General features: G+C 45.1%; 1 protein-coding gene across 4 annotated transcripts; it reads left to right on the forward strand.

The window, feature by feature from the left end:
* Positions 1–306: 306 nt before the first annotated feature.
* On the forward strand, positions 307–13,403 carry LOC144121825 (monocarboxylate transporter 2-like). Of its 4 annotated transcripts, XR_013312710.1 has the most exons (7): positions 310–553; positions 3,879–4,003; positions 7,629–7,775; positions 9,426–9,569; positions 10,199–10,984; positions 11,229–12,313; positions 13,103–13,224. XR_013312710.1 is itself a non-coding variant. In XM_077655237.1 (6 exons), the coding sequence occupies exons 2-6, from the start codon at positions 3,901–3,903 to the stop codon at positions 13,297–13,299; spliced, it is 1,377 nt and encodes a 458-aa protein (XP_077511363.1). In that variant the 5' UTR covers positions 310–553; positions 3,879–3,900; the 3' UTR covers positions 13,300–13,364. The 4 variants fall into 4 exon arrangements, 3 of the variants coding, with proteins under 3 accessions (XP_077511364.1, XP_077511363.1, XP_077511365.1); XM_077655237.1 differs by lacking the exon at positions 11,229–12,313 and having other exon boundaries at positions 13,103–13,364; XM_077655238.1 differs by lacking the exons at positions 9,426–9,569; positions 11,229–12,313 and having other exon boundaries at positions 307–553; positions 13,103–13,403.
* Positions 13,404–21,317: the final 7,914 nt, after the last annotated feature.

Below are 21,317 nucleotides of genomic sequence, written 5' to 3' on the forward strand. Positions count from 1 at the left end.
GATGGAGGCAAAAATCTAGAGGCCCGTGTGCCGTGCGATGTCAGTGCATGTAAAAGAACCCCAGGTGGTCGAAATTTCAAGAGCCCCTCACCACGGCGTCCCTCATAGCCTGAGTCGCTATGTGATGTTAAACACCCATAAACCAAACCAACCAAGAAAGGCGAAAAGTTCAGGGCGGTGACAAGAGGGACAAAAAGCGCAAGCTTAGAACGGAAGAGAAAAGAGGTGATAGCCAGAGCAGTAAACAAGGCGCACCTTGGCTACGCTGTGACAGCGCCTTGAAATAACACGAGCGACTGCCAGCGTCCACAATCACTGGCGGCTCTTATCGCTGCAGACTCGTGTCAACTCAGTCCGAACAACCTGCTCTGTTTTGACCTGGTTTAGTGCAGGATCTGACGTTACCTCAATAGGACGACCAACGGCCTGCATTCTGCGCCCTCTCGGAATTTAACGGCTCTGGAGATAATGGCCTCTTGAGCGGGTAGCCGGGTGCTCAGGGACGGGAGGTGTCCTGTGGAAGTTTCGCTGAAGAGAACTGTGTTTGTAACAGGTCAGTTCCTTTTCCTCGTGCGCTGGCGTTCACAGTTATGTGTAGTTGCTGTGTCCTTTGTCAGTGCTCGCATACGTTACTAGTTTTCTTTCGTCGCGGCCTTGTTTAAGTACAGGACTAAGCATGCGTCTATATTGATTGTGCTTTAAACAAAGTGCGTAGCATGCTAATGCATTTACAGGTGCGTGGTAATTGGTGTAAGCCTCAAAATGGGTGCCACGTTTGATATGAACAGTTTGTAAGCCGATCAAAAGCGCCGCAGTGAATACAGCAAAATGCGAGAGCGGCTGTGTTTTGACGGTATGATGTATGTTGAATGGTTTTTTAGCGCAGGAGAGGTATGGAAGGGCTTAATTTTGTGACGCTGTGCACAATTATGAATCTGTATGCAGATGAATCGCCAGTTTAGAATTCCAGAAACGAATTCTCCGAGCAGCCAGGATGACAATAAGGTGACCAGCGGCTACACCCTTGCTTGAAATTCGCGACAGCAGACGCGAGATGCAAGCGTTCTTCCCAGTAATAGTATCTGACGCATTTTTTTCCGCTACTTGCAAACTGCGTGCCACTCAGTTCTTTTGATGCCTCCGTGAGGAAGCTGACAGCTCGGTTTGCGCAGCATTCTGTACACGCACCTCTACTTAACGATATAAGACTTAGGTATACTTCTTATGAACATAATAAATTCATTGCCCAGAATTCAAGAAAGACAGAAACGTCATTTATCACCGTGATCAAAATCATATTTTATCATTTTTACCCACTGCAGGTATTGTTCATTACATTAGGGGGTATAAGGATTGGAAACAGAGTGAATGGTCATTTTTGTCGCTGAATTAAGAGCATGGTGCTTCACTTGCAGCTAGCAATGGGAGAGCGCGCGCGAAATAATTAAATGACCGCATAATTGCGTGACGCTATTACCATCCCAGTACGTATCGCACCTCGGGACGGGAGCCGCGCATTATTGACACAAATCGTTACAATGCTTGCTGCTTTAGGTCTTGGCCGCAGGATTGCAAATGTGTCCATATGTTTTACGGTAACTGATGCCTCGAGTATGCCAGGTTCTCCCCTGCTCTTACAGAGCTCTTCCAGAGCTCCTCATGTTACACAGTTACATGTCATATAGAGACATGAGGAGGGAAGACGAATAACACGCAAGAAGTAGCTCAAATTGGACTTCATACAAACACTTGAACGACGGTATAGCCCCCGTCAAAAGTATACAGCCCAAGGGGTTTTCTTCTAAGCAGTTTAGCGGCGCTCCCTAGCATATCTTGCACTCCAAAGCTTGGAACGATTGAGGACGCGAAGCCCTTCTCCTTTCGAGAGATTACGATGGCTGAGGCCTGCACACAGCTGGCCTCGCAAGTAAGCTCCTTGGGTCGTATACTCTTCACGGACGCTGTACATACAGCACGCACATAAAAAGCGCTGTGTCTCGTCCTTTCTCTTCCTTAGGCTTCGTGCCGTTGGGTTACCTAACTTCCAAAAAAGAGCAGGTGTGCGCGAATAGAGCCATGTTTTAACACTCAGCTACTAAGCTCCGAAAGCCGACTGAATGCTTGATAACCACTACCGCTGAGAGCACTTTACACTCAATTACCAAAGCTTATGACGGCTTCCCAAAAGTCATGACTCGTCTTTTTCATTCCGAAGAAGCCTGATAGAAAACCAGTGAATACCTCACTACAGATTCTTTTATAAACGCGCATAAGAGTTCCAAAAGCTAGCGGTGACACTGAGACATATAGTAGCCACCGCAGATGCCTGCGCGAAGCTATCCTTTTCTCCCTGAGCGTACCCTATTGTGCTCAGACATTTTAAAGAGATCCTAAAATGATTTCGATCCGGATAATATAGTGCAATAGAACTGTACAGGTGGTTTTTGTGGGTTTTCGAGTCAAATTGTAAAGCTCTCCGTGCACCCAATAAATTAGAAATAATTTTAAAAATTGCTTCTCGCAGTAGCTCCAACCGATAAGGGTGACACACTTCACCTCGCGTCCCCTACCCCGATGATGTCAGAGAGCAGAAGAGACAGCCTTCAAGCTCGCCCCTTCTGCCCACTGATGTCATAGGGGTAGGGGACGCGCGATTAGATATGTCGCCCTAGTAGGTGGCGAGCTACTGCAGCAGCGATTTTTAAAAGATATTTTTAAATTATGGATTCCGCACAAAGGTTTCAAATTTGACTCGAATACCCACACAAACCACCTCTAAAGATCTGTTACACAAAAATGCACCCTTCGAAATCATTTAAGGGTCCCTTTAAGCTTACCGGGAGAGCAATGACAAGGGCTGCGCTCTAAAACATTTGATTAGGTTATCTTCAGTTTGTTTGTTCTGTAGAAATGGGACAAATGATTGCTTCTGACCACAGCGGTCTTATACACTCCAACCTAAGCTAGCCGCTCGGCTTTTTTCGTAGCCAATCTGAACGCGAAGAAGAGGCGGTGATCCGCCGTCAGCACACGCGTGGTTCATGTGCCCAGTTCTCGTACATTGCTTCCTTGGGACATGTAGAACAATTTTAAAAAATCGCAGCTCTTTCGTGCGTGCGTCAGAGCGTCAAGAACCTCTACTTGCGCTCGCAAAAGAAACGCGCGTTTCGAAAGCGCACATCTTTTGGTACTAGATAGACGAAGTACAAATCATGCGAAGGGTAATACCGTTTCCCAAGTTACAAAAACAGACATGTCTAGTACTAACGGCCGGCAGCAAGTCACAAATATCAGCAAGGCGGCTAAGGGCAACAGTAAACGATCAGATAAACGATCAGAAAAGGCAACAATCAGAAGTTTGTCAATTGGCTTAGTAGTTAGCAGGAATCACCTATATTACGATATCCGCCATAGCCAATTTACTACGACACTGAAGACACGTTTATACCTCACTGGGCTTATTATTTATAATTAGCAGCAGGCTACCTGAAACATATGGTGGAAAATACGGCGGTAACGCGTTTTAAGCACTACCTTAAACATCCTTTCCTGCATTTCTCGCTTGCCAATACGAGGGCAGTACGGAGAAGAGCACCTCATACTCCGGTGTATAAGTGAGAATGCGCTGCGTAAAAATATTGTTTTTTTGTAATTCGGTTAAGTGGAATTTTGTGTGAAGGTCCCCCGCAGGCTTTTCTTTGGGATCTCCTGGAGAAGAGCACATGCAAGAATGTGTGCATTGGTATTTCTTAAGAGATGTTGATTGCTGAAATTTGCGCGGAGCTGCTGCTGGGCTTTATGCCAGTCGACCACCTCTGAGACCGTAGGCATTACCTTGCTATGGCTGGGATTGATCGTAAACTTTATCTTTCTCACAGGAACTCCGCATTCCATCCAGGAATGGAAGTCAGGAAGCCCGAAAGTTGTCAGTGGAGTCACTGGAAATGGGGCACCCGACTGCGCCAGTACGGTCCAGACAGCGTGCATAGCTGGCTTGTGGCTGGTAAGCTGCGAAATGATTGGCAGAAGCATTTTTTAAAATCTACGTTTGCTTTAGTGGCACTCATGCTTGGTTTTCGCTGAAGTAAGCTCCTCGGGTAGTTGAAGAGCTTGCGATGCCCGTCTTCCTTGTCACCGCATTTGGCGCTTAACAAGAGCTTCACGATCACGCAGAAAGGAGTGCTCAATGGCCGCCACCTCACTCGCTCGCGGGGGTATTTCTTTTCCAGTCATAACATAGCTTACAGCTTCGCCGCATCATTTTGAAGCAGTTTGTTTTTATCCGATGCCTCTGTAACCCGAAGCTATGCTTTCGTGGACGGCTTACGTAAATAGCGAGACGTGTGGACAGAATAACGAGTTACGTGAGCCGAAATCCGGTTCTGGTGCTTGTGTATGACCCTTTACAAATCAGCCCTTCAGCGAGCATCCATATTGCCATTGCGCAATGGGGGCCGACTTTTCATTACCGCATTTCAGAGACGCAACTTACGAATGGCACAAAATTCTGCCCACATTTCGGAGCATGACGCGGCGTCAAAAGTATCTTGCGCACGTACGCCGCAGAAGGATCGAGAGCAATGAAGAAATCAACGAATATTACGGATGGATAGCTGAGTACCTTGGGCCACCTTGAGTCATAGGCTCGCCATTTAGCTCGGAATTATTAGTGCGCAGTCGCACAAAAAAAAAGAAACCTCAGACGTTCTGGAACGTGTCTCGTCGCCTGACAAAGGGTGAGACGCGCACAGGTGTGAGGTTAAGTACGAGGTTAAACGGTCGACGTTACATGTGCACGTCTGCCATTGCGCGAAGTGATTGGCATATGTTACGCGCCCTATAAATAAAGGACGTTTAGCGTTGGCGAGCAGCTCGTTACATAGTTAACTACAAATGAAATGCTGCCGCACCACCCCCGGAGGAACATTGCTGGTCGGCGAGCCACCAACCTGCTTCGCATATTGAGAGTCTTCGGCACTGCCTCGAAGGGACCCTATTGCCATGGCACTGTTGCAATACGCAATGAACAATTTGTGCTTATTTGGTTTTATCTCGTGCACTAGGGTACTATTGTTGCAAAATTTGTTTGTATTAAAGACTCTGGCTAGGAGAGGTTTGAATGTGCCACATTATTTTGTTGAACACTTTCACGTTTTTATGAATGATTTGTAGTTTCTATGTGTCGTAGCCCTAGAAGCTGCATAAAGTGTTTTTGTTTGTGAACATTTCACTCCCACCGGCCTTTCAGAGGCTGTCGGACGAGGCTTAACCACCAAAAGCAGAGTAGAAGTGCTCGACGCAGCAGGTTCGGACTCGTATTTGCACAAGTTGCACACCGCCGAGAATCCTGGGCAGAAGAAGACTTCTGAGAGGGCGTGCACGGCAGCATAACCCAAAAGCAATGTTTGCTTTCGATGCGGTTCGCACAAGCACAATAGTAGCCACTGCAAATCTGTCAGCTTTGTGTTGCAGCTGTCGGAAGAAAGAGCATAATTGCGGGTATGTCAGGCGCACAAAAATTCCCGGCGTTCAAACCGAGAAAAGAAGGACATAAATGTGCTTCCCAACATCAGGATTATCTCTTTAATGGCGCCGCCTGGTCAACGCAGAAGGCACCACTGGTCCACGTCGTGATGAAGCGAAGGTCGCTAAGCATGGATTTGGATACGGGGCCAGCAGTCTTCGTCATATGAAGAAAACCACATGTGCTCCTTCCGCACATCTTAATCTACAGCGCAAGGCACAGAAAAACGTGTCACTTTGTGCGTCACTGGGCAACGTGGTCTGTCACTCCTCGGTATGTAGTGGATCGAACATCTTCACTTTGACTGAAATGCAGTGTCAACGCGCAACAGGCTATATCGAACGCATGACATGACTTCCGCAAGGACGGGGACCGAAGTGAGAATGCTCTTGCACAAGTACTTTTACGGCTTTGAAAATCCGCTAGAATGCAACAAAGCAGTGACGCAGAACTATTTCTTAAAAAAACTCCTTTCTAAAATTCTTAAAGAGGCGAAATTTCAATTTCCCTTAACAAATGGACATCATCACGCAGATCGCAACAATTGAATTTGCGATGCCGGTAGTGCTAGTCAAAACGAATGATTGAAACATTCGCCTATGCGCCTGTTAAAAGACAACTATTAAACTGACGCAGAATAGGGTGGAGCGATACTCATTACCACGAGGGTAAGGACTATTCGCCGCGTCGGTCAGAGGAGACGAGTCGTCACACTTGTGGGATCCGGGCGCGGCCCTCAAGGTCAGTAGCCCAGGTAAGCAGCGGTGGCGACGAAGGTGGTCCGTGTTCAGAGGCTGCCGGACACGAAGGAAACAGCGGCACCTAGGTCTGATGGCTCAGGCTCTCTACGACGGGCTGTCCATGTCTGGTAACCCGGACGTCTGTGGCTGAGGCCTCAAGCCTGAGAACTCGGGGAGCCAGCAGATATCGTACACGTCCGTCACCGACCGCGCTCTTCCTGTTCTCTCCGGCACGCTCTTCGCCACGTTCCACTTCCCCTTTTTCTTCTTCGTCTGCCACCCCGTGCGTCTTCTCTAGCCGCAGTGTGGCGCTGGCTCCTTACCCTGCCCCATTTGGGCTTTCCGGGTATTTTCCCCCATAGCGCCAGCATTTGTATTGCATCTACCCAAGAAATCCCGACAATACATCGAAGTGGGCTGCTTGGTGCACGCCCGCTTTCGAGCCCCCGTAGGGTTGATGTGAGACCCTAGCAGTTTTGTGTGTGCAGCCTCTATGAAGTTTAACGAGGTTTTTCCCGCGGAGTGATCACATCTATGTTCCACCTGCCTTCAAGTACCCTACAAGGGACCAATGTGGGGAGCATGAGGGTGCGCCGGGCTACGTGGTACCTACAACGGTTTCGCATTGGTGGCCCTGTTTTTGCTAGCAGAGGTTTTTTAGCACAGGGCGAACATTGAAGTTTCACCTGCCCTCAAGTGCCCTACAACAAACCGATGTGGGCAGCAGTTGGGCACGCTTGTTTGCCAGCCCCGCCGCGGCCTACTATGTCGGCCCTTCTTTGGTTTCGGGTAGGCAGTCCCATTTTGGTTTGCGGAGGTTTTTCTAGCATAGACCCCCCCATTGCTGTTTGATCCGCCCTCAAGTACTTGACAAGAAACCAGCTTGGACCAGATGCAGTAATGTGGCATGTGACTGGCCTACCAACACCTATATGGGACCTATGCAGAATCAACTGGGGTAGACTCAGTTTGGGCATGGCCCACTGCTCACAGGAGGAATACTTGGGTTCTCTATACTTTTCCCGAGCCCCATTTGCCCAGGTAGGACACACTAAGGCCCTCTGTATGCGCTACTTAGGATGTTACAAATGGCCAAAACTGTCTTTAATCAAAAGTTACTCGGATGATTCTCCCGAATTACTCTATACATCACCCGTCTCCAAACGTTGTAACCTTTGCAGCGTCCAATGATGAGCAATACAGACACAATCGTCGATTTAAGGTTTATTTGTACGGGACAGTACAGCTTGAATCTCCTATAGAATTAGCTCCGCATGTGATTAGGGTGGTCTGCACGGGGAACCATAGTAGGGGTGGTGGGGGGCAGAACCGTTGCACGTGTTCTAAGGTTTTATCTCATGCAGGGGCCTGTGCTCTAGCCAGCTGCTTTGCAATGTCGGTGAGACGTTCGTCAGGTTTGCTCTTCGTCGCCATACAGGAGACCTTCCTGACAAACAAGAGCGATGGCTCTTGGCCAATTATGGTCATGGGCGCTGTAATGTACCTTTCTGGTAAGTAAAACGACGCTATTCTCTCCATTATAAACATGTGGCGAAGCTTTAACGTATCTATATCTAGTAGGCGTGCGCAAGCATGTGTTTAGCATGGCTGGCTCATAATTTTGAATTTCTGGGTTGTCCGCACGCCTGGCGGACAGTAGTCTCAGTAGTCTCAGTAGTCGACAGTAGTCTCAGTGGCTGAAGACTGCGATGTGCGATGCAAAGCGCGAGAATGTGTTGCAGGTTAACACGAGACACGAACGGTTGAGGCGATAGCAAAGCGCTCTCTTGCAGCGGCCAGTGGGTCTGATCTGTTCAAGCCGCCGCGGATGCGAATACCAGTAGCTGCAATGTTGAAATATTTTTATTTATTTATTTATCGTTTGGGAATGGTAACCCGGAAGGCGAAGTTCCACACAAACTCGGTGAGACGGTTTGACCTTGCGAAGTAGTGCTTTTGTTCTAAAAGAGACCTTTATTTTCTCGTTGATATTGAAAATAAGTTTATTGAGAGCTAACACTGAAGCCCTGGAAGTCTAATTATCCACGTTTAGAGAGAATGAATGGATAGTATAAATTCTCTGTGTATATGTTCATATGAGCATGAAGGTATAAACACAGTTGAAGGCTTTCTAGAGGTCTCTACCATACAAAGGGAAGCAAGAAATTAAGTATGGCAGCGTGACAGTAATATTATAGGGTCGTTTCTTTATTTTTAGATCTTGTCGCAAAGAACAACCTAACTATCATGAATACCTCCGTGCAGAAACGTGAAGGAAACAAGTGCATATCGAAGATCCCGATTGGAGGCCTTTAAACTAATGTAGATATCTCGTCAAGCGCCCAGCCCAGCACTGTACAGAATTTGGACCGGCAAATAAATGAGTTGTACTAAGGGGGACTAGAAATAGTGCAGACTTGAAATGAGAACGTGAAAAGTTACTCAGAAAAAAGATAAGCGAGACATTGTTGAGACAGGAAATTAACTAATTCAGGACTTTTGCAGAGACCAACTTTCTGTCTTATACAAAGGAACACAACAGCCAGTATATTTATGAATCTCACATTACCAATATAATCCTGGAATGCAAAAAGCAAGGAGGCACAGAGGAGCGAAGAAGTATAAAGGCAATCCACCTATAGAGTAGAAATGATGTTATAACTTTTAAACGTATGACTTTATAGCATATAACTAAAAGCTTTATTACGTGAAAAGCTCAAACCCCCTCAAATCAGGAATCTCTGACAAGACTGTCATAGCTAACGATGCGTAACGAAAGCGAGTCAAGGTGTAATGCCTTCTCAGTGATGAAAATAACACATGCGTAACGCGCATACCGATGACCACAAAATGAAGAAATGGAGTAACCGACAGGATTGATGAAATGAAGTTCTTATTTCAAACAGTTTTATACAGATGGCTTGGCCGGAAGATGATGACTTCTACGCCTGAAAATTCTGTCGTACTTTAAACGCAAGTACGGTTGAAAAACTGTTGCCTCAGCGAACGGCCAAGTCTTCCATATTCACGTAAAATATATATATAGAGCTAGAATTAAGAAGTCTTTCCGGCTGTTAAGGGTGTCTTTCTATATCTATTAAGATTCAGGAGATGGGCATTTAAAAATGTACATTCTAAATTTTTAATGTTTTTGCTTCCAGGATTAATAACGGGCCCCATGGCTCATAAATTTACAGCGCGGCCAGTGATCATAGCGGGAGCAGCTACTTCAAGCATCGGCGCCATCATTAGCTACATTGCTCCAAGCATTGATGTCATGACGTTTACACTGGGCGTTGTACATGGTAAGACTCTAAATGCAGCACAGCTCTGAAAAAAAATTATAAAATCCAGAATTGTATATTAGAACCTCATGAAGTGACACAAAGTCTATGAGGGCCGATGGAGTGTAGTTGACCGGGTTCATTTATACTTGCTGCTGTTCCTTAACGCGCGCTGACATCGCACCGCGTGCGGCCGTTTTTGTACTTCTCCATGAAAGTACGGCCACCGAGTTCAAACGAACCCGCGACCTGTAGATCAGTAGCCCAATGTAAAAGCAGCAGAGTCACAGCGTAGGACCCGCTGCAACAAAAAACAATGTGCTATCTTTAGTATTACCTTATTAAAACAGTTAATTAGACCAATTTTCGCTTGGAAGGCTATCGGAAAAATGTGTCAATGAAATAAACTTAACAATATGATTTGGTTTCTTAAATTTTAACTTGGATCTTGCGTCTCACAGATCTAGACAAAAAAATCCTGCAATACATCCTAGTCTGCAGTCATTGGTTGTTGCTTGTATAGCAGGCCACATTCTTGAAACTGATTGCGATACATTTAAAAATGTTTTGTCTGCTATTATCAAAATGCTCACCTGGCACAGAAGATTTTTCTTCACTGTGCTTACTTTGTTTTAAATTATTTATTGCAGCCATCGGAGGCGGAATGGTTTTCATAGTTGCACCTACAATCATCAACGAGCACTTCGACAAACGCAAGGGTCTCGCCATGGGCCTCAACTACACGGGCGTCACCATGGGCCTCTTCGTGTTTCCAAAGCTACTCGAGTACCTCACTAAATTATACGGCTTGCGCGGCTCCCTTCTCATCTTTGGCGCCGTTCTTATGAACGGTTTAGCATTCAGCCTGTTTACGCGTACTCCAAAGTGGATAAATACTAGGACCGAAAATCAGGGGATCGCTGAAAACTCATCTACGTCCAGGAATGAAAAAGCAGAACGAACACTGCAGTATGGGCTCTCGGTCTTGAAACACCCTACTTTCTATCTCATCATGTACAGCTTCAACGCATATAGCCTCGTCTTTGAGTGTTATATTACGCTTTTTGTCGACTTTGCTATAGACAGAGGGGTACCTGTGTCCAGCGCAGTGACGATATCATCAATGGGAGCCATCGCCGAAATTGCAGGAAGATTCATAATTCCAGCTGCTGTTGATCGTGGCTTACTTGGAAACAAAGCCGTCATGGTGCTTTTATTGAGCGCAGAAGGCATTATTCTTATTCTTCTCCCAGTAATCTCCAATCATGTGCAAATATTTGCCGCAGATTTGGTTATAGCTTTCCTTGTCGGCACTGGCATGGTCGTTTTTCCCATGATTCTGGCATCCTATTTCGGACAGGAAAGATTGTCCATGTCGTTTGGGATGGTGATCGCTACTTCAGGAATGCTGTCTTTTGCGAAGCCTTCTCTTGTAGGTATGTATCTGATTTGTTTTAAATAATATACTGTAAAAAACGCTGCCACACCGGAAGCAACATGATCAAGGCTTGCGGAAGCACCAGAACAGTAAACAATGCTTTAACAGGAGAACTTTTCTTATTTGGGTCTCACCGAAGAGAATATTTCTTGCTTAAAAGATGGCTAGCATGCTTAAACACCAACGTGAACACTATTTATCAGTTTTGCGTTGTTAAGAACCACAAGTTCCCGGTTTTTCAGTGCCTTGAATTCACGTACTTGGAATTTGGCCAGGAGTGCTCGAATAAATCAATTTTTTGCACGCAGCAAGGTGAGGAATTATTTCTGTGAAGAGGTCTACTGAAGTTCAAACATTACATTCATAGCCATGCTGGTTACAACATAGCGAATAAGTATAAATATAAAAACTTTCTAAAAATACTGTACTCCTATTACCGCAAGAACAAAATTGCAAATTTTGCACTCTAAGTTGCTGCTGGGGCAAGGAGGAATGGCTCACAAGGTGTTTCCGCAATGCCTTCAATATTCTTCAGAAACATGCACGAAATTCCTGGACGGCGGACGGCTGGGTAGCCATAAGCCGCTGTAAAAATGCAGTCACCACTACTATGAGTCTCACATATGACTTCGTTACGCCATGAGAACGGCTCAGCCACCAAGCCACCATAGTGTATTCAGCCCGTAAACGCATGTTTTTCGAGAATTTCCCATGTACGCCTGTTTGGTATATCTTCAAATCCGCCGCTCACCATTTCACACAGAGCCCTTCATGTCAGGAATATATCAATATTCACAGGAAATGCTATATTTTGGGCTCACAATGGTCAAGGTTTCTCCATTTAGAGCTGGGAGCACCCATTGCACTCAAGAAAAGCCAGTGATGTCAAAACGAAATCCTACACTGTACCCTAATTCCAATTCGCTGAGATCTGCCGTGCAAACCTTTGGAGATGCAAAGATATAACTGTGAATTACAGTCGCGGGACACTTTGGGAAACATTGGGCGAAGCAACTCTTTCCCGCGTCCATTAAATTTTATCTCTGAAACGATTTGAAGACGCCAATTCATTACACCATAAAAGCGTAGGTCTTAATGAGTCGTAAAAGAGTTAGCGTTTTTGCTGCGTGCAAAGATTTACAAAACGAATGCTATAGTCTTACATTTCGTGAGGAGGAGGGGAGTATTTAAACGTTAATTTATATCCTGCTTCTACTCAGGACTGCCAGCGGCCACAAGCTGTGGTGGCTGCCTGGCTTTCCCGTCCTGGTATGGAGCTTATAGTCTCGGAGCGAATACTGGTGGAGGCGGCCTTGTTTCGATGCAGGTGAAATGTGAAAGCCCCAGGGTGTAATGTGTCTATAAACAAATTTGAGGAATTCCAGGTTATGAAGTCCTCCTGGAGCCTTTCGCAACGGCGTCCCATGGTCCACGTTTCCCTTCGGGATGTTAAACTCTAAATACAAAACCATACACACTATACACACTCTTGTGTTGAAAGAATATGTTGCCATGCTGCCCTGCGCCTAAAAGGGGGCGTGAACGAGTTGTTGAGTTGTCGTTGGAGGTCATGTTGTTTTGGGAATATTTATCTCATGCGAAATTGTTTTATTTGTCGGTTGTTACAGCTTCATGCCTCAAGCACACGAAACGAGATGTAATTTGAGTGGAGCGGAAAACAGATTTGCGAGAACTTTTTTCCGATAGTCTGTGCCTGTAACGAATAATTTATGAAGGGCTACTGAAACCTAACAGAAAGTAAGCAGCAGTGCGTGCTCACGGCGAGGCATTGGACGGTGCAAATGTGATCGTTCATGCAGTAGCCAAAGAAGCCTGATACCTCTTTATAAGGGGAATTGTAGGCTGCTGGCATTTCAGCGAAAACATAGGCCTGAGTTTAAAGGAGTTACGGCCGAGCTACAGATAACAAATTTCCTTAGCCTCATGTCTATAGTTTTCGGCAGTAGGCATCGGACGGTGTGGAATAAGACAATTTAATCGCCTGCATATTGCATCCCACTGAGTCCACTCACTGCTTTTCTCCTGTTCTCCTTCAAAAGTAATTGCTAGAAAGCTTTCTCTGTGGTGTGTGACAGCGCAGGGTCCTCTTTTGCAGGTTACTTCAGAGACAGAGTTGGAGCCTACGATTGGCTCTTCGTGATCTGTGGAACTCTCAACCTTGTTGGCACCGCTGTCTGGGCTTTAGTTATTACGTTGGAGGCGAGGCATAAGAAGAACCTGAAGATCCAATCAGCAGACCACACAAGCAAAGCCGCAGACTTCATGGAAATTCAGAACGCTAATAAAAACTAAGTAATTACGCCACAGAAAATATCCAGTGATTTAAAATTAATGACTTGCGCACCGTCGTGCACTACAAAAGACGCCGACTACACGTAATGGTGGCGGAGATCATTTGAAGCGCTGGGCTGGAAAGAATATGTGTGCAGAAATTTTATGAATATCTTTGGACGGACGGCAACTGAACTGTAACGCGTGTTTAACTTTTCACAATAGATGAACATTAAGAAGTGTCAGTGCGCATCCTACTACATCAAAAAGGAATAGATCAGGTGTTGTTTCTAATAGAGCCGACCTTTGAGCAGCTGAAATTGATGGTCAAGTAAAAAAAAAGCTTTCTAGTTAGCCATCGATGGGCGAGTACACAAAACGGAGGCGAAAGGCGGACTTGCTGATTTCGTTGTACTTCATTCTTTCTTAATATCCGTGCGGAGGCTGGTACTTTAATAGCCCGGTTGAGTTGGGTTCCAAGTTTACCGAATTACTTTTGTTGTCGAACTCTAAAGGGTCAGGGTCCGTCACCAGTGTTAATGACTGGTGTTAATTCAAGTAATTCTGTGGTAATAAAAGTACAGCAACCCCCTTTTTTTAAATTGCACTGAATCTCATCGGCTCCTTGCACTTTGGTGAAGCAGCTGGTCGATTCTGTGAGGCCATTTTCATAGGCACAGCAAAGAGCAGAACCAATCTTCTACTGCGTGGCATTGGAAGGCCGCTTCGACACACAGTAAGGGTGATATTAAGCATCAGTAAGGGCGAAAGGCCCGCATGATTGTCTTGCGCCGTTCTTCAGTTGGCAACCCGCACCATCCACTCTGGAAATTTAGGGGAGCACTAAAGTTTCGCCTTTAAGGCTATTACGCGACAACGGTAATGGATTCCTTCAGCAGTTTGTCTTCGCAAGCAGTCAGTGGTATTAGCATTTTTGTCTTTCATCTCTTCCACACTTCAGTTTACGCGCATAATATTACTCTAATTAGTATCTTATTCGCAAGTCTCTAGCTCGCGCTACTAATTATCACATTCCTATTCTCCAAAAGAAGCCAACGCCGCAAAAACGTTTCCGACCCCCCGTTGTACCTCAGCCAAGTCAACGTGCCTGCGTGCCCTCGTCAGTAGCATTCATGACTGAATCTGGACGAAAATTGATAAAATTTTTTATTTATCCGAAATCAATTGCTTCATAAAATTTGGAAGACACGGAAATAGAACAAAGCACATTTTCCCAGTCCCTTTCCCTTTTTCCCACTATGCTGGCGTTTTATTTACGACACGAAAGATTGTCCATGTCGTTTTGGATGGCGATCGCACAGCAGGAACGCTGCCTTCTGTGAAGACCTCTAAAAGGTATGCACCTGAATTCTTTCAGTGATATATATTTATTTATTTAATTATTTCAGTTACCCTCTTGGCCCGGTGGGCATTATAGAGGGGATATACTGTGCAAAACACGAACCGAAACCAAGGAGCGTAGGGGTTTGTCTGTTTTTAATTTGTCCTTTTCTAGCAATGGTAGATTAATAAAAACAGAAGAAAAGACCATGAGGCGCCGGTTGGATGCCAACCCACGACCTGCAAATTTTGTGTCCGGTACTATAACAGCTGAGCTAAGGCGACGACTGTCAAACCTGCTGATATCGGAGGTTTTTATGTGAAGTGTGACCGAACCTTGAGGGTGTTCACAAAATCCACCCTCGTTCATAGCGGCAGACGTAGTTCATCTTGTATTACCGTTACCGTCACGCAGGAACGCAATGGAGTAAGTTACTTACGAAGGAGTTACTTGTCATTTTGATGGCGACTGCAATATTAATTTATTAGAAAATACGGTAGCTCCCCGTAAGTTTCTAATCATTCTTGATTCATTTCTATGCGAAACGATTTTATGTAAACGTACACAAGTCAGTAATCAGTCTGAAAGCCTCTTAGTGTTATTCGCGACAAATAATGCTCATTAGCACTTCGTGTTAGGTAGAATCATAAAAGGTTCAAGCAATCAGCTTCCCATTTACTTGTTTTTAAAGAATATTCACTTTCAAGCAATCAGCTTCCTGTTTGCCTGTTTTTAAAGAATATTCACTTTCTTAAGAGAAAGAAAAACTGTTTTAAGACTTTTCCATACAGGAAGTAAATTCCAAGACCTCGAAACCTTTTGGACTACAGTAAGCGTAAGCTGGACATCAGTGTTTCATTGTACAAGGGCTGAGCGGATATATGAAGTTTTATGGATGTTATGGAGAGAACATGTTGCTCATAGGAATTCATGCGAATCTATTCGGTGCGCAGTCCGTCAATGATGTAGAAAACTCCAGGACAGTATGGAAGTGGCATATGTGAACACCGCTGAAGCTTGCATTTTCTGTAAACGGAATGCGACGAGGCATGCACTATGCCCCAGAGCCTTCAATGGCAATATATAATTTCAGGCATATTAAATTGAATATCAAAAATGAAGCATGCTTAATTTACTTTTACACATAATGATGCTTTTTTGAATAAAACTAACATGAACTTAAAAATCAATATCTTCAATTTTACTGTGCTGTTTGGGCGCTGCAACTGACAACAGTTCCTGAAAATAATCACAAGCAGCCACCCAAACCTAGAGCAAATGTATGACTTAAAAAACTCAATAGATTCATATATATGATCGATGTATTTACAATGCAGCCAGTCATTTCTGATACCACAGGAAGAATACAAGATTTCTTGTCAATGAGAGAAATTATTTAGGTAATATTGAATATTTGATCACTACCAGCTGCAGTGGCTCAGTGCTTATGGTGCTCGGCTGCTGACCAGAAAGACTCAGGTTCGATCCCTGCGAGTGCGGTCGCATTTCGATGCCCGCGTACTTTACGATGTCAGTGCACGTTAAAGAACCCCATGTGGCCGACATTATCAGCAACCCTCCATTAAAGTGTCGCTCATAGCCTGGGTCGCTTTGAAATGTTAAACCCCGCAAACAAAACCAAAAAAAGGTATTTGATAATTAGGAAGGTACTGACGAAAAAGGTACCCACATATTCCATGTTTTAAATATACCCATCGCATGTATGCAAAAACTGACCGCTCGATAAGACATAAAGTGAGACGAAATTTGTTTCAATGGTGCTGCTCTTAAAATACCCATCGAATAAAAACAGAATTTCAAAGGGATATTTAGAGTAGCCGTAGTGTTCTACACAAATCTATACAGCATCCAATGTAGTCAGAACGGTATTGAGTGAGACAGCACAGCACAGCAATGCGTCACCCCGTCAGTAACGAAAGAGGAAGTAAAGAAAGCCTTAGGGAGCAATGCAAGGGGAAGAGCAATTGGTCAGGATAAGGTAACAGCAGATCTGTTGGAGAACGGAGGGGAGATAGTGCTAGAAAACCTAGCCAACCTGTATACGCAATGACTTATGACATCAACCGTACCAGAACCTTGGAAGAACGCAAAAAAGATCTTAATTCTTAAGAAAGGAGACAGCAAGGACTTGAAAAATTACAGACCGCTCAGCTTACTGTCCGTTGCCCTACAATGTATTTACCGAAGCAATCGCAAATAGAATCAGTACAACATTAGACTCATTTAACCAAATTATCAGGCAGGCTAGTCAGCAATAGACCTTATTCACACTACCAATTAGGTTTTAGAGAAATACGCAGAATATAACGAACCCCTTTATATGGCGTTCATTGATTACAAGAAAGCATTTGGCTCAGTGGAAACCTGGGCAGTGATGCAGACATTGCGGAATGAGGGTGTATAAGAGTCTTATGTGAAAATACTGGGAGATATCTATAACGAGTGTACGGCCTCCGTACCCCTTCATAAATTCAGCAATAAAACTCCAATGAGGGAGGGTGTCAGGCAGGAAGACAAAATGTCGCCAACGTTATTCACCGCCTGTTTAGAGGAGGTATTCTGAGGCCCGCATTGAGGACAGTTGGCGATACCAGATAACGATGAATACCTAAGTAATCTGCAATTCGCTGATGACATTGCCTAGCTGAGTCACTCGGGAGATGAACTACGAAGCATGATCAATGAGTTAGACAGGCAGAGCAGAACGGCTTGCATAAAAATTAACATGCAGAAAACCAAACTAATGTTCAGCAGTCGGGCAAGGGAACAGCAGTTCACAGCTAGTAGCGAGGTGCTGGAAGTGGTAAAGGAATACGTCTCCTTAAGGCAGGTAGTGACCTGTGATCCGGGTCTTGGTAGTGAAATAGCTAGAAGAGTAAGAATGGGGCAGAGCGCATATGGCAGGTTCTCTATGTTCATGAATGCCAGTTTACCAATATCCCTGAAGAGAAGTATACAAAAGCTGTGTCTTACCAGCACTCACCTAAGGGGCAGATGAGTGTGGGCTAACGATTAGGGTTCAGCTTAAGTTACGGACAGCGAAGTGAGCTATGGAAAGAAAAATGAAATCTGTAACCTTAACATCCTACTCGAAATCAAGAAGAAGAAATGGGCTTGGGCTGGTCACGTAATGCGAAGGCAGGGTAACCCTTAGTCATTAAGGGCAACGCAGTTGATTTTAGGAGAAGGCAAGCGTAGAAGGGGGTGGCAGAAAGTTAGGTGCGCAGATGAGATTAAGAATTTTGCGGACATAAGGTGGGAACAGCTGGCAAAGGACAGGGTTATATGAAGTGACACGGGAGAAGCCTTTGCCCTGCAGTGGGTGTACTAAGCTGCTGCTGCTGATGATGATGATATGCCTGTAAGGTGTGGTTTGAAATCTTGCTGCAGAAACATTTGGAAGTCCTGAAATTATTTGAAAACTCAAGAAAAATATTAGATTTTCTCAGTGTGCACTAACAGCAATTAAAGGGACCCCGAAGATTAATATCATGCTAGAGTAAATCTAGCGTTTTGGAACATTACCAATGTTTCTTCTGCGCGCAAAGCTTTTGGGTTGTTTAGAAAACAGCAAAAAATATTCATGCATTCAAATGGCACACTAAATGAAGTAACAAAAGTTGCTACGGCTCCGGGAAACAAAAAAATATACTAAGAATGTTTTGGCGAGTCTAAAGCACCACTTCAGAAGGCCAGAAACGTGGCCGAAAGCCCATTCGCGGAGGTGTAAAAAACGTAAACTGCTTTAGGATTCCGAGGTATGGGCGGCAAGCAATCCTGTGACAGCAGCGGTGAAAGAAGAACCCTGTTAACTCAGCTCCGCTCGCTCCGTATGGCAGGAACACAGAGCGCAGGATCACAAATGTCTATGGTGCAGCCAGCTGGCTCTTGCCTACCTGCCACCCGACCGCGGCATGGTGCTCGCTGTTTCATATGGGCTTGCGCAGAGGAGGCTGTGGCATTTCAATTTTGCGAAACGCCCTAACCTTTCTATCACCGCGCAGTTCAGGTATGCGACTAGAAATGAGACACTGAGTACGGCATCCTTTTTCTTTTGCTAGTAAAGTCACTCCTCCGCTTTTTATGAAAGCGAGGCTAACGAATCGCCAAGCATGTTCGGGAAACGCTGCCTAATCGAAGTAACCGAATGACTACGGCGCTGGTTATTCGCACACTGAGAAGTTTGGTTTTTATGCATACCTGCCAACTGCCAACTTTTAAGCGGTGAAGATTTTATCCTTCATAGCATACCCATACGATAGAAAACGAAAGGTTATATAATTTCAGAACTCCAGAAGTGGGCGGAAAGCAGCCAGTTCAAACGCCGAACCTCGAACGAAATGCTTGGCTGGCCCTCCAGCAAACAGAGCAGATTCTCTTTGCTGTTGAGAGCATACCATTCTGAAATTCCTGCGTAGAATGGCTACACAGAGGGTGGGTTAGAGCACCAAAGTAAAGGATTCGGTACTAGAATTTGAGCCTCATCCTTTCTTTCCATCGTCTGGTTTTTGCTGTTTTTATTATGTAATTCACATTACTGGCTGTCTTTGTCGCACTGTTTTCTTCATATTTCGATGGGAGATGTGCACTGACAGCAAATTAGCGTTCCCTTAAGGGCATGGGCCCAAGCACTCAGCGAACGACTGCCGCCATAGTGGGCACGTCCCTAGTTTCAGTTTCCGGAGTTTGCATGGGGTGTCGATAGAGGTGCCTCTCTTTTAGGCAATTTTCTGACGTATGAAAACCTTCTTGTTCTGATCCTGCGATGCTAAGATTTAAGTCTAGTACCGCAAAATTTTCCGTTTAATGTTCCTTTAACACATACACTAACAGGCACTTATGTTTTTTAACATAGTCAGCATATCACCTATTGCATTGCTTTGTAAAAGTAAAATCAGGAAGTAGTGACAAAAATGTCACTGGGTGATAATGAGTTTATGGCGTTAAAAACTTGTGATCTATGCTGTCGGAATGCGACCTTGGGGTGTCGGAATAGTTTTAGTACGCAGAACACGTTTCTTTTCCACCTTCTTCCCTGGAGAGCCTTGCGTAGCGTTGTGTACTGAGTATGTTGCTCAACATTTTTTGCGGTCTAATAGTGTAGAATATTTGAAAGTTAGTTACGCTGTTTCAAAGGCACTTCTATTTGGCATCATGGTGTTCGTGCTGAAAGCAAGGAATGACATCGTAATTAATATTATTGTTGCGGTTTAAATATTTGTTAGAAGTCAGCGCCTTGTGGAACAGGAAATTTGATGAATATGCTCGGCTTGGTAGTAATAAGGTGTATATGTTCATTTTCTTTTGTGAAAGATATCAGCCACAAAGAAAAGAAGGCGAAAAGCGAAAGGTTGTCACAGAAGGCTCAAGTTTCAAACCGAAGAGAGTTTTTATTCAGATGAACAGCTCATGGAGAAGAGGACGCTAGCTGCTAAAGAAAAAATAAAAGGGCTGCAGTGTGAAATAAGGACTCCCCGGAAAAGCAGTCTTATTAGGCGCAGGAATCGACCATAGCCAGCTCCATCTTCGATTCCTGCCGATGTTCCTGTCTTCGATCTTGTTGCCCCCTTCGGACTCCCGCTTCACTCTTCTACGGTGAAGCCGTTCAACGTGTCGGGGTTTTGGCTAGGTGCTTTTCTATCATTATAGCGGCAGATAGGCTTAATATCCTCTTAGACTTGGCGCTATGTCTTTAACATCCCTAGGTGGGGTCCGGCACCCAGTTTCGCCAGTGTTCCGGCCCAAAGCTTGCCCCTGGATTCATTCGTGGATATGGCGTCAGTAACATTCTAGTGGCGCTTGTTTCTAGTTGAGACGGAGTCCTGAACTGAAGAACTCTAAAATAATCCAAAGGGAGCTGAAGGCTATTACCACCCCCACTTGGAAATATCAGAGGTGAGTCCTTTCGGCAGGAGGAAATTCTTTGCCAATCCTCTTATATGCAATGTGTGTCGGAGGTGCTGCATTGCACATTCTTCGCGTGTTTTCCAGATAACCTTTTCATACCTCAGCAACTCGCTTGCTCCAAACGCATCATCCGCAGCGTGGACCCATCGGCGTCTCCTCAGGAAATGCTTGAGGACTCTCAGGACGCCCGTGTTGGCGTGATATGAGTATTCCGCTGTACTAGAGATGCTGGTGGCTCTATGTTGTGCCCGTCTAAACTTAAGCCTTGGCCTCTAGTGTACTGCGTCGATCCGCTGCAACCTCGACCTCTGCTATGCACAAATTTCTGGCTGCTTTGTTTATGGCAACCAAGCTTTCAAATCTGCGACGCGTTGCCGACATTGCGGGGCCACCAATCCTAGGACCTCTGCACAGCTGACGTGCCCAGTGGCAGTATCTATCGCGGCATTGATCGTGCTGACGGTGCTGGCTGTCGTAAACGTTCTGACGAGAAGAGTGTCCTGGGCATCATCCAACATACCAAGGTGCTGTAGAGCTGATGCCTATGCATTATTGAACAGGAAACGGCATTATTAGGCGGGACTTGCTAGGTCACCTTGGTCTGATGTAGAGGCGGTGCTAAGTCTTTAGTCTCCACTGTTGACAAACCGCTCGCAGGCGTTGTGGATCGCATGTTGACTACATTCAGTGAGGCTCTCTCCCAGGTGATTTCTAACCAATTTGCTGCTTCAGCTGGTGGTCTTCCCGCTCTAACAACTAGTCTTTCCCA

This window comes from Amblyomma americanum, chromosome 2, assembly GCF_052857255.1.
Source record: "Amblyomma americanum isolate KBUSLIRL-KWMA chromosome 2, ASM5285725v1, whole genome shotgun sequence".
NCBI lineage: Eukaryota > Metazoa > Arthropoda > Arachnida > Ixodida > Ixodidae > Amblyomma > Amblyomma americanum.